The sequence below is a fragment of the Ischnura elegans genome, chromosome 5 (assembly GCF_921293095.1).
Source record: "Ischnura elegans chromosome 5, ioIscEleg1.1, whole genome shotgun sequence".
Lineage (NCBI taxonomy): Eukaryota > Metazoa > Arthropoda > Insecta > Odonata > Coenagrionidae > Ischnura > Ischnura elegans.
In genome coordinates this window covers 34,598,867-34,611,085 of record NC_060250.1, presented here as the reverse complement: position 1 = coordinate 34,611,085, position 12,219 = coordinate 34,598,867, and the positions used below count along the sequence as shown (strand labels likewise).

The 12,219-nt window shown below is 37.9% G+C and overlaps 1 protein-coding gene across 1 annotated transcript in view; it reads left to right on the top strand.

The window, feature by feature from the left end:
- LOC124158695 (echinoderm microtubule-associated protein-like CG42247) overlaps window positions 1-12,219 on the top strand; it is a 162,789-nt gene that overhangs the window by 98,689 nt on the left and 51,881 nt on the right. Inside the window, exons 2-3 of the mRNA XM_046533929.1 lie at window positions 852-1,151; window positions 12,055-12,171. Of these exons, the coding sequence (XP_046389885.1) occupies window positions 852-1,151; window positions 12,055-12,171 (417 nt within the window). The remainder of the gene's footprint in view (window positions 1-851; window positions 1,152-12,054; window positions 12,172-12,219) is intronic.

Here is a 12,219-nt window from a genome sequence, read left to right as displayed (position 1 = left end):
TTTTTTAACCTTGTCTAATTTAAATTACTCCCCAACCTTTTTGTTTTACTTCCAAGTAAGTACTTGGCACCTTAAAATTTATGCACGTAACTCATACCCAATCGTACATGCATCGTTTTTTCGCTTGAAAGTGATCAATTTTCTCACCCCCGCACCCCCGCAGAGACTGTCGAATTTTTTCAATTTGTCATCAAGTTCAGCCCTGTCCTCCTCCACCCTACTTATTCATGTGTACTGCGCAGCCGGGTCAATTGGCCGGTGCGATCCCGGGATGTGATAAAGGGCCCAGCAGCGACGACCTTGCCGTTCCGACGTCGGGTCGGCCGGAATCGCCCCTCCCACCTCCGATACAACCACACACAACAACACGAACGCCTCCCACGAAACGAGAGCGCATGCGCGTGAAAGGATCAAAACCCCATCCCCACCCTACGTAGGATCCCTATTCAACCCTCCCCCAATCTATAGCTTCTCACACGAGGACTCCCCACCTCTTAAGCGAGCCATCCCCGATCACCTGGTGAATTACCCGACGTCGATCCAGTGCCCCTCCTCCCTTAAAGTCCCAGCAACTCTAGGTGATCCTCATCCCATTCTTAGGGAAGATACCAGCTCGCGTAGGGACCCTCCTCGCCAGTCGACATATCCTGTTTGAAGGTGCCGTGGCTCTCGCAGTTGGGAGACCTTCCCTTTCTTCCTCGCCAGTCGATCTAGACCAACCCTCCCACCTTGAGTCCAATTCCAACCCCTGAAACCCCTCTCTGATCCCTCCTTTTCTTTTTTTTTTTTGGAGATTTGGGAGTGGGAAAGAAACCGACTGAATCTAGTTTATTTCTCGCCCTCCCGTGCAGCACGCCAGTTACGGCAAGAAGAGCGGCGTGTGGTACGGCACCTCGAGCACGAGCAACGTTGCTGACGACCGTCGGACAGCGGCCACCAAGTACGGCACTTACCCGGGCGGTTGGAGAAGCGGTGCGCAGCGGAGGGGAGGTTCCGTGTCTCCGCCACCGCCGCCTTTGGTGGCCCCAGCGCTCAACTCGGCCGTCAACCAACCGCCGGCACCGCTCGGCGCCAACATGACCACGTCCGGGCTGAAGCCCAGCTCGGGCCGGATCATACGCATCATCAACGACAGCGACCATTCCGTGCAGGTGAGTGGTGAAGTTCGATTTCACTCTTTCTGTGGTCTCAGTCCTCTCTAGCCTCATGCTACATAATGCATGCGATAAGTTGTGATGATTGTCAGCTCTTCATTGGACGATTCATCGGGAAAGAGACTTTTGGAGTTGTAATGGTGTTCCCTTAAATTTTAGAGTGAATCGGCTAAACGTAAATCGTTAATTGCCATTGATTTTGGCCTCGTTATATAATAAAATAATAAATCATTACCCTCAATTTAGTCCAGAATAATTCTTTGAATACGTTTTGTAAGTGGTTTGTAAGTAACAGCTCCATGTGACCCAAGATTATTGTGTTATTACTCATGATGTGTGATAAATTGCGAAACTGTTTCGGTTTTCAATAAGCTAGTAGGCTAAGCCTATGACCTAGTAATGGCACTATCGAAATTTGATGTGAGCCCTAATGCCATCTATTTAGTTCAAGTTAGTTTGGTTGATGAAATCCTTCCATAGGCTTGAGGATGACAGCTTATTATCATGTGAAAACTATGTGTCTTTTTCACCAGATTCAGCATAAAATGAAGGAAATAACGGAAGAATAGATTAGATAAGAACATGGCACCTCCACTGCCAAAAACCTTAGTGATGCTCGACATTAGGATAGTCTGGACTAATACATTATTGAATAAAGTGTATAACATTTTGTTAACCGAATACATGATGCACATTTTATTTATGCTGGGAAGCATTGGAGACAAATAGACAGTTGTGAAGCATGGCCACATCTGGGATCAATCCTAGTTTGCATTACAGGAAATCCCCCGCATCATCGACAGCATTGATGACTCCTAGCAAGTGCATGCTGGTCCTATAATCCAACGTTTCATAAACCAGGGTTAATCTGGCTCCGGGCACTCTCATGATGGAATAAGTGATCTCTTGTGACTCTTGGTGATGATCGCTCGACGAGGAGTATATTATCGTTGACTTCGGTACAGCATAGTGAATCCAATTTGGAACAGTATGGCACGCAAAATAATGGACTGCTGTTAAATGTGTGGGTCTATTAATAAGACGTTTTCTCGTAAGAAGATAAAAATATGTAAGAATAGAAGAATGGAGAGTGGTACGATGTATCATGGTAATTTAGTGCATAATACTATGATGGACAAGTTGCTGTGTACTTTGGATAGATATAATGAATGAAATCATGCATTTATGCAATATCCTCCGAACGGCAGAACTGAGAATTACAGAGAAACAAGACAATATGCAGGCTCAATCCCAGTTAGAGTACGTAGCAACGCCAGGGACATCAACGGCTGTGACCGCTTCGCTCAATAAGAGGAACGAACGCCCATTGAGATCTACGTCCATCTGACCCCTGGATCCATTTTTCTGCAATATCTGATAATTCATTGTGTTTGTTGGTTGAGTATTTAACGTACCTTCAGTGGAAGATAATATTTCGGCAGGCTTCGGCTTAAACCAAATTTATTCAAGTTGGTAGAGTATAGCCAAGACATGTGAAGGCATTATTTCAGCAGAAAATGTTGTGTCAACTAAGACATAAAAATAAATGGATATGAAAAGCTGTAAGGATAAGAGAAAGACGGGGATATTCATTAAAAAAATAAGCTGCGGATGGTGAAAGACAGGATCGTTCAGATCGATAGATTGAAAAGTTTTCAGTAAACAAAGTCCATTCTCGTATGATACGACTGTCAGGAAAGGAAACAGAAGAAGATCGGCTTATTTCAATTACGTTCATAAAAATTACGATTCAATCACTTTCAATTTGTTAAAATAAAATTCATCGCTCTTCCAGCTTATTTTTAAAAAAGCAGAAATCACTATCTCTACCTTTTTGAGTAATATTTTGGTGATGATTCGGTTCTGATTTTATAGCGAATCAGCTAAACATAAATCAGTAATTGCTATTTAGTGTGACCTCGGGAGGAGATAAAATAATTATAAATGTTATAGCTAAATTAATCATTCGTTGACGAAAAATTAAATAATGCATTGCCTATTTACATTTGATCGAAAAGATACTTATGCATCAGCCAACAGTTTAGAAAATTTGAAGAAACGTAAAATCATGTGAGAATGTACTTAGCATCGTTTAAATTTTGGTCCTCGAGAAAGTAAAGGGCGATTAAAGTCGAGGCTAAAATGAAAACATATCGACCGAGGCGATTCAGAATTTGATTTAGAGCCACTTTACCTTCCCTGCCTGGAATATAAATCGACCGCTAAGACGCAGAGGTAAAAAAGGTTTATTTTTCTTTCGTTGTCGAAATTGGCACGCAAGCTCTTCACCAATGGAAGAAATATATCCAATTATCACGAGTACTCTTATAATTTGATAAAATATTCAGTTTTTATCAATCATGAAACGAAAAATACGAAATTCGGGTTACCAGAAAGAAATTAGGGAAATGTATCGTAGGACTGGGAAAATAATGTACGATTGTTTACTCTCATCTATATGAGCTCGAGCAAACGATGTTCCAAAAAAAGCAAGTAGTTATTTACTTTCTTATTCTATCGCATTACTCGCACTAAAAAAATGATATAGAAATTAAATTATCACCAGTAAATTTATTTCGCATTAATAAGGCTTTTTCCATGGTTAGCGCGACAGGAGCAAAAAATTGTTTTTTTCTAAAATCGTTTTTACCTAATTTCAGTGGTTTGGATCATTTAATTACTATTCAAACTGCAAAATTCAATGTTAATTAAAAGACAGTGATGCATCAGCCAACATTTGAGGAGATTTGAATTTATGCTAAATCATGTCTCAATCCACTTAGTTGGCATCGTTTTTATTTGGATTCTCGAAAAAGAAAAGGAGTGAAAAAGCCGAAGCTAATGTAAAAACTAGTCAAACGAGGCGATTGAGAATTAGATTATAGTTATTTTTTATTGTTGCATTGCCTATTTGTACCATTGTTTAATCTCGTAGTCATACCTATTTTTGTCAAAATAGAAAGCAAACTAATGCTGAATGAACTCAACCTTCAAATCGGCATCGGTTGTGTTATTGTAACTTAAAACACGTACAAACAAACTCTTCACTCGTGTGGATCATGAGCGGAACCGCCATAGGAGCTGTGTCCTCGGCAATCTTAGTAGCGCGAAGGACTATGCAAAGTGATCACGCAAGGAATGTTCTTCGAGGAGAAAGGGGAATGGAATTCCCGGAAAATGCCCCCACTGGCAGGTGCAATCTAATTGACAACTTCTCCGCATTCTCTGTATAATAGACAAAGATTCGAAAAATATCACTGCAGAGGTAACATTGATTTAGTCCGGCGAGGGATTTTATTGAAAACATTTTTTTGGAAAACGAAAAAATAATACCTGTGAAATACAGGAATACAGGAGAAAATCAAAATTCATAATAGCAAGTATTTGTTTATTTTTTTATTCAAACGAATTACACGCACTACGAAAATTATATAGAATTTTGAAATTAAAAATAAATTAAAATCTCTCTCTCTTTCAAAAGCTTTCTTGATGCAATACGGATTCTCCACATACATACGTCATACCTCATTCAGGGTTACGGCAAAACATAAAATAAATAATAACCATAGAATTTTCCCTATTTCGGAAAAGAAATGGAGCACAAAATTCAAAAGAAAACAAAATAATTTAATCAGAAGGATAGTGTTCTTTGAAATTTTTGAACTGAATCAAATCAAACTGGAAAGATTCTGCTACATAGAATTCCAACAGTATAAGCTCCCAATATTTCTTAACCGTTTTTCATTTTCAAAACAATATCGTTTGAGTTGTAATTCAAATCATAAAAAATAACGGTTGAAAACTACAATATACCAAGTGAAATTAAACAATACCTCGGCTTAGACAACATTTCATTAAAAAAAAAACATTTTGAAACATATGTAATTCAAATCGTTCGTCACATTCCGTTCAGAGTAATGGTGACAATTAATGATGGGCATGGAATTAGCCGTGTTTTGCAAGAAGGTATGAAAATGTCCTCTGACGATTCGTGACTAGAATTTGCACTGTAAGCAATATAGTGCCAATTCACTATTTTAAGATTCAAAAACGGATTCTCCAAATTTAAAAATCACGCGGTATTCACTGAATTGAAACAAGCTCATTGATTTGAGAATATTTCCACCGGTTTAACAGTATAAGCATAGCTCCAATGTTAACGCAAGGGAAAACCTTGAGTAGATAAACATAGAGTGACTATCATAGAGCACGTAATGTGCAAGGGACCATTACAGAGGACTAGAAATCATGGCATTTAATCTACGGCAAAGCTGGCTCATTGAGATATTGCTCGTAAATGATCGTTATTTTTTTTATACAACTGCACCCAACCTCGTAAAAGATCCATAGATAGAGACAGGCAGCTTGCATGTGGTGAGGAAAGATACATTGTTTGCGATAAGTCAAGGAAAGGCATAAAGTTTTGACACTGAGGTTAAACAGCTCGTTAAAAACTATTTCTGCAAACAATTATCGATCGATTTGGTCAATAAGGACTATAATCGAGGAGGACTCTTAATTTATAATTCCATATAAACACATTCTTGATTGGAATTTTAAGATTAGGTTTTGATGGAACGGAAAATAGTGGGTTTTAACTATTTCAGAGATGGCATGGGAAATTTTTATGCATGTATTATAATTACTATCGATGCAATTCTCAGTTCACCGCTATCGTGTCTGTATGTGCACTCGATAACGATAGTACTAAGGGTACCTTTTAAAAAAGATAAACAGGGAAAAAATTATGGTAAAAATGGCATTGGCTATAACGTCAGAGAGAAAAATTAAAATTTGCCTTAGATAAGGACAATTTTTCTAAATCAGAAAATTTTACTCACAGAGATAGTGCTCATTCCAGTAAATTCCAGCACGTATTGAGACGGCAAGGAAAAACTTGGGCTTCTCGGAATAAAGTCGCTTTGAGACCTTACAGAATTATGGAAATCCTATCCACCTGCTGAAGGTCACCTGATAACAGCCCATTAATGCAGCTGAGACAATCTTTTTCCTTATTACCATAGAGTGGAATTAAAGGTTTTTAAGGAACGAGAATGGAGAAAATAATCGCTACCGACAGCTCGTATGGAACTGCGGAGGACAAGTATGTAGCACCCACAGGAATTAGAAAATTTCGAAATTAAATACTATTAAATAAAATGCATCCTAAATTTGTTTTTTTCGTCCAGCATGTTGAAATTCAGACCATTATAGGGGTAGTAAGAGGAAAATTCGGGTAAAGAGGAAGATGAATCGATAAAAATACCTCAAAAAGAGATCAAAACTACGGTCAGACAATACTTGATACCACCCTATATGTTGATTGGTTATTGAGAGTACGCATGATAAAGAATTGATTTCGGAGTAGGTCAAGTACATGCTGAAGATCGCTTAACGCTGCAGAATTGAATCATAAATTTACGTAAGTAGTTATCTCGTGGTTTCGTAAATATCACATGATGACTTTCGTTACCTTTATAAATTCATAAAATATGCTAGAAAAATTCAGGTTCAGTTTAAATATGTATTCTAAAAATTGCTTAGTTCTGAAGAAGTGGACCGAAAATTCTTGTTAGCAAATGGTTAACTCGTCTCTGGGTTCCATAAAAACCATAACAATAGATTGTAACCTTTATCAACCCATAACATTCAGGAGCAGTTGAAGACGGGAAGAAATGCAAGAGCAGTTGAAATATATCCTAAAATGATTCAGTTCTGCAAAGGTAAATCAAAGTATTGTGCTATTAAAGCTATCCCATGGATCCATAAAATTCAGAATAAGAGCTGTCTTACTCTTACTTATTTCATAAAATATAGCAAAAAGAAATTCAGGAATGGTTAAGTTTTATTCTATAAGAGGCTCAATTCTGAAAAAGCGAATCAAAGAATTCTGCAGTGAATAGCTATCCCGTTGATCTATAAAACTAGGAATAAGTGTTGCCTCACCTTTACTAATTCATAAAGGATAGCAAAAATGAATTCAGGCGTGGTTAAGATACATCCTAAAAATGGCTCACTTCTGCAAAAACCAGAAGACTAGTTAGAACCTTTATCAATTCATAACATTCAGGAGCAGTGGAAGAGTAGGAGAAAATCAGGAGCAGGACAAAAGATTTGTTTGAGTATATTGCTATCCCGTAGATCCATAAAACCGAGAATTATACTTGTGTCAACTTTACTAATGCATAAAGTACAGCAAAAAGAAATGAGAAGGCATTTAAGGTACACCCTAAAAGAGGCTCAATTCTGCAGTAGTGAATGCGTGGATTAAGCTAAGGGCATGAATCGGGAATACGGAAAAACTGGAGGTCATGCTTTGAAGCCTCCCCCGGGGGCAGGAAACAGGGGCGGACGTTATGGAAATGAGTGACGTGGCAAATCGCCAAATGACCGATATTGCCGCTCAATGGCTCAAGGTGACGGCCTCCCAAGGTGAACCCCATCAATTATAAACGTTCTTGCTCTCTCCGACGTTTCTACTGCCGTCGAAACTGCTGCTCGCTTCTATCCCAAAGACTGCATACTGCGTTTGCGTGTCAATAGGGTCGCTAGTATTGCGGCGCATGGATAATTACCTCTTCTTGCCATCGTTTCATATCACGTTTTGACAGAAAACTGGAGAAAAATTGCTTCACACGATGCACACACAGCCTAAACTCCTATTCCGTGTCCTAGTGAAACTTCCCCGCGAGCGTAATACCTTCTCAGTGCGGTTGGAATAGCGGTACACATGCGCTTGCATGCATGCGTATTTCATGAATGGAATCACGTCATCGATCCAAAAAAAAGGGGGTGTTCTTTACCAATTCGAGTCAGAACATGTGATTTCCCATTATCAGGAAGGAGAGTGAATCCAGTAGAATATGATAAATTCCACGTGGCGCAACTCTTAAACGACCTACGCCTTAATGTAAATAAACAAAAGAAAATTTGAAAAAACGCTTTTTCCAAAACAGTATGAAATGCACAAAAAATGTAAAAAAAAGTCAGTTTTTCATCACTCGGAAAAACAATTTTGGGTATTGATTAGGGGTATTAGGTGTTAGTACAGAAGAGCCTGATAGGTGAGCCTGGTACCGACCCTTTATCCTCCGAGCATTGAAATACTTATTTTTTACTTTTTAGTACATTAAATACTTTTTAGGAAAATAATTTTTTTTAATCCTGTATTTTATTTTCTATTCTATTAGTGGTGAATCATGTAATCAATTATACCATAGCTGCTAAAAAATATTTCTGTCAAAAACTTGACAACAAACGCCAAATATTAACAAAATTTAAAAATATTTTTCCATTTGGAAATATAGTTAATTTGCTGGACCAAAATTGAAAAAAAATCAAATTTGTGATCATTTAATATAATATTATCATCAGAAGCCAGAAAGTATGCAAAATTTCAAGCCGATCCTACAGTGGGAAGTTGGTTAAAAATCAATTACAAGATTTTATCGATGAAACAGGCGAAGCAAGAAAAAGCGTGTAAAATATACACAGCTATGGAAGAAGCTCGCAGCGGAAAAAAGGATGCGCACTTTGCCAATTTGTGAATCAGCGCTTGAATACGTTAAAAAAATTCATGTCATTCGCATTCGATTCCTAATGAAGGATTTTTTTTTCAAATTTTTTCGATTCTATCTGAAAATTTAATGCGGTATATTCTTTTTCAATCCACCGAGGAACACGTGATTTTCAATATCAATGGGAGAGATTGTACCCGTTTATACGAGTAGAATTTTATTCGGCACAATATTTATCCAACCTACACAGTAAAAATATGAAAGGAAGAATAAAACATAGAGAGAAATATGTAGCAGAAAAATGTCTTCGTCATTAGTCTCTACTGTAGGGAGTGTTTGCATGCTAAAAAGAATTCCATGTGATTAGGCTTTTTTCCCAAATGAAAATCCTTTTTTGTTTATTCCAAAATATTTTCCTTACACAATACTTGATTTAAAACGGCTTATTTAAAGAAAAATAATCTGGATAGCTGTCATTTCTTCCTTTGAGAGTGTGTTTACTTAAAAATCTTTTGATTCCTGTTTTGGCGTAAACCATTTCTTATAGCCGTTCATACTAACAATTAGACTACGATGGCTAACAGAAATATACGTAAGAAAATATATATATACAGTAAAAACCTATAATTCATTGAAGTTTCAACATCAGCTTCTGAGGTAACACTTCTCATAATAATTTACCACAGCTTCATTCTCAAAGCAAGGAATACTTGACGCTGTTTCATTGTGTTGGGCGAGCACCACCGATATCATAAACGCAAAAAATCTGTTTTAAGGCAAAAAATACTATGATCGACGACGCAGCCTCTGCATTGTAACGAAAATGTGCAATCCTTATTTACATGGTGACAAAATGAGAAAATATGATATTTCAAATAACTATCGAAGAATCTGCATTCAGTACTACCCCCTCGAACGATAAGCTAAGGGGAAGCTGTGGTTATTTTTGAAATGGAAACTGCTGGAGGGGCCCGTACTACAGCATTAAATTGCGTGCATGAACTTTTGACACCCTAGCAATTTCAAACCATTTTCTCCCATGTTTTCCTTCCCTTTTACCAAAAATTACTATCACGCCATCCCATAGCAATGGCCTAGATAGACTTGATCCGTTTTGAGGTGTGGCTAACGCCATATTTTCACCATAAATAAAAAAGTGAATAGCGATGGCGTTTTCGAAATGCGGGCTTTCAACTTATGTTTATGACCCGTTCGGAGAACAAAAAAAATTTTTTTTTAGTTGGAAAATTCAAAAGAAATCGCGGTGCTTTATGACTGGGGTGTGCATATAAAAAAGCTAAAAAAAGATTATGTCTTAGCAAAGACTGAGAGAGAATATGAAACATAGGAAATCGTTACCACCGTAATTACGAGTAAGGTTTTCACATTTATATCGAAACGAGGGCCTTCCACACTAATTCAATAACACTCAGTTCAGTTTATACATATCTAGGGTTAGTTTCAACATAAAGTAAGACAATTCTTTGGACGCTGAATCGTTAGTTTTATTGCATACGGATAATATTTTGTCCAACAATTAATATAGTGAAATTAATTCATCGTTTGAAAAAAAAAACCCCTAGGCTTAATTCTTCGCTGCGCCCCTGCTTCAAACATAAGTCGGAGATTTAAGTCCAAAAATAGTCTAACCAAGATGGCGGAACTTTGACCACGTTAAAAACTCGGAAACAGCGCCTCCCGATATTCACAACGTCCTTGATTTCATCTTCTCAGAGCGGACTTTAGGATGAGTTTCAGCGACCAAGGTGCAGATGTCACAGTTCCACAAGTGCCACACTGTGGCACATGGGATGGAGATACCGCTTACTGAGCCGCCACTGTCAGAGAAAGAAACCCGTCTTTTTCGCTATTCGGCGACGAAGAATTTTTACACTCTGATCTCTGATCTATATAAGCGCGGCAGAAACCAACAGCCGACACCTTCGACCTGAAGACGCTGGCAGGATAGCCAGCGAAACTATTTTCTACAAACAAGCTGACGCGGAAGAAAACCCTGAAGAAATGCAGAGATCAGACCAACGCCGAGGAAACCTACGTTCTAACAACTTTTAAAGACAAATTAAAACAAGTTTTTACGCATTCGCGCGCACGAATGTATAATAAGAACGATTTTAAGCTATACCACACTTATTTTTACAAGATAACGCTAACGTCAACAAACACGCCCTTTTTTAAATTACTCTCAAAGCAGTCGCCGCAGTGGACCTGCGTCACAGAAATAAACGTAAAAGGTTTATTGATTATATTTTCTCGTCTCCAAGAATATTTTCGAGAACTCCGAGGACAAAAAAAACACTCCTGTACTTTAATATTACTGAATTTAACCGGGGAAAGGGGGAATTTCCCGAACCAATGAAGTTCCAATGGCGAAAATTATAATTGAAGACGAGGAAAAAATAATTTCTCACTAAATTTTCTATGCTTGCGAAATATTAAATTTCTTTATGAACTTCAAGGTTTATTCAGGAGATTATCCAGAAAAATAGAGCGAAATAATCCGCAACAAACGGCTCATACAAAGACATTGATGAATACTTTCTTTTGATTCACAGAGGATTTTGCTCTTATCTGCAAAAATAAAAAATACCCAGTATTTATACTTGATTAAATTTTTTCAATCCCTTAAACTTTGAGTGAATTGTTCTTGAAAATTTATATTCAGCAAAGATAAAAATTCACACCCTTCCTTCCTATATCTATATAGCTGGATTTACAAGTTTTTTTACAAAATTATTTTTACACTCGATAGGTATAGTTTTTCATTATAATCCATGAAAATCTTGTCTTGTATATACAAGTAAAGTTTGTCACTATGAGAAATACATTAACTCAGTGGCGTAACTATGGGGAGAGGGTGAGAGGATAGATCCCACACACCCCCCCAAAGCCTCAGACAAATGAAAAAATTATTTAAAAAATTTCATGAAGTTTTGACGCACAGTAACAGAATCTGCTTTAAAGTTAAATTTTAAGTGCCAAAATGATGTAAATTTATTCCCAGGCATGTCAATTTACAAAACTTTTCCCGGAAATCCCGTTGCCTGGGGAGGGGGGGTCCCCTACCATCCCCTCCATCCCCCTAAAGCATATTCCTAGCTATACCACTGCATTATTCATTGCATTTAAGAGAAAGGGCATAAAATTCATACTGCATTTATGGTATGGTCCACGGCATCTTAAAATATATCATCAAAGTACCGACTAAAGTGTTGCCATTGCAATTTACTTGTCTGGTATTCCTAATGACTATCATTGATTAACATTACTTACTTGATTAGACAACTGATAATATAATACTTATTTGGAATATCAATTTCTCGCCCAGCCGTGATGAAACTCTAAATGTTTTTTCTCCTCCTCAGTGCCGCGTACTGCTCAATTTGAGGACAACACAGCCATTTGAGGAGGTTCTTGAGGATCTGGGACAAGTGCTCAAAATGTCCGGCGCAAAGCAGATGTATACGCTATCCGGTAACGAGGTGAGTACATTTTACTTTACCTTCCGTCGGTCGCAATGGCTCTGACAC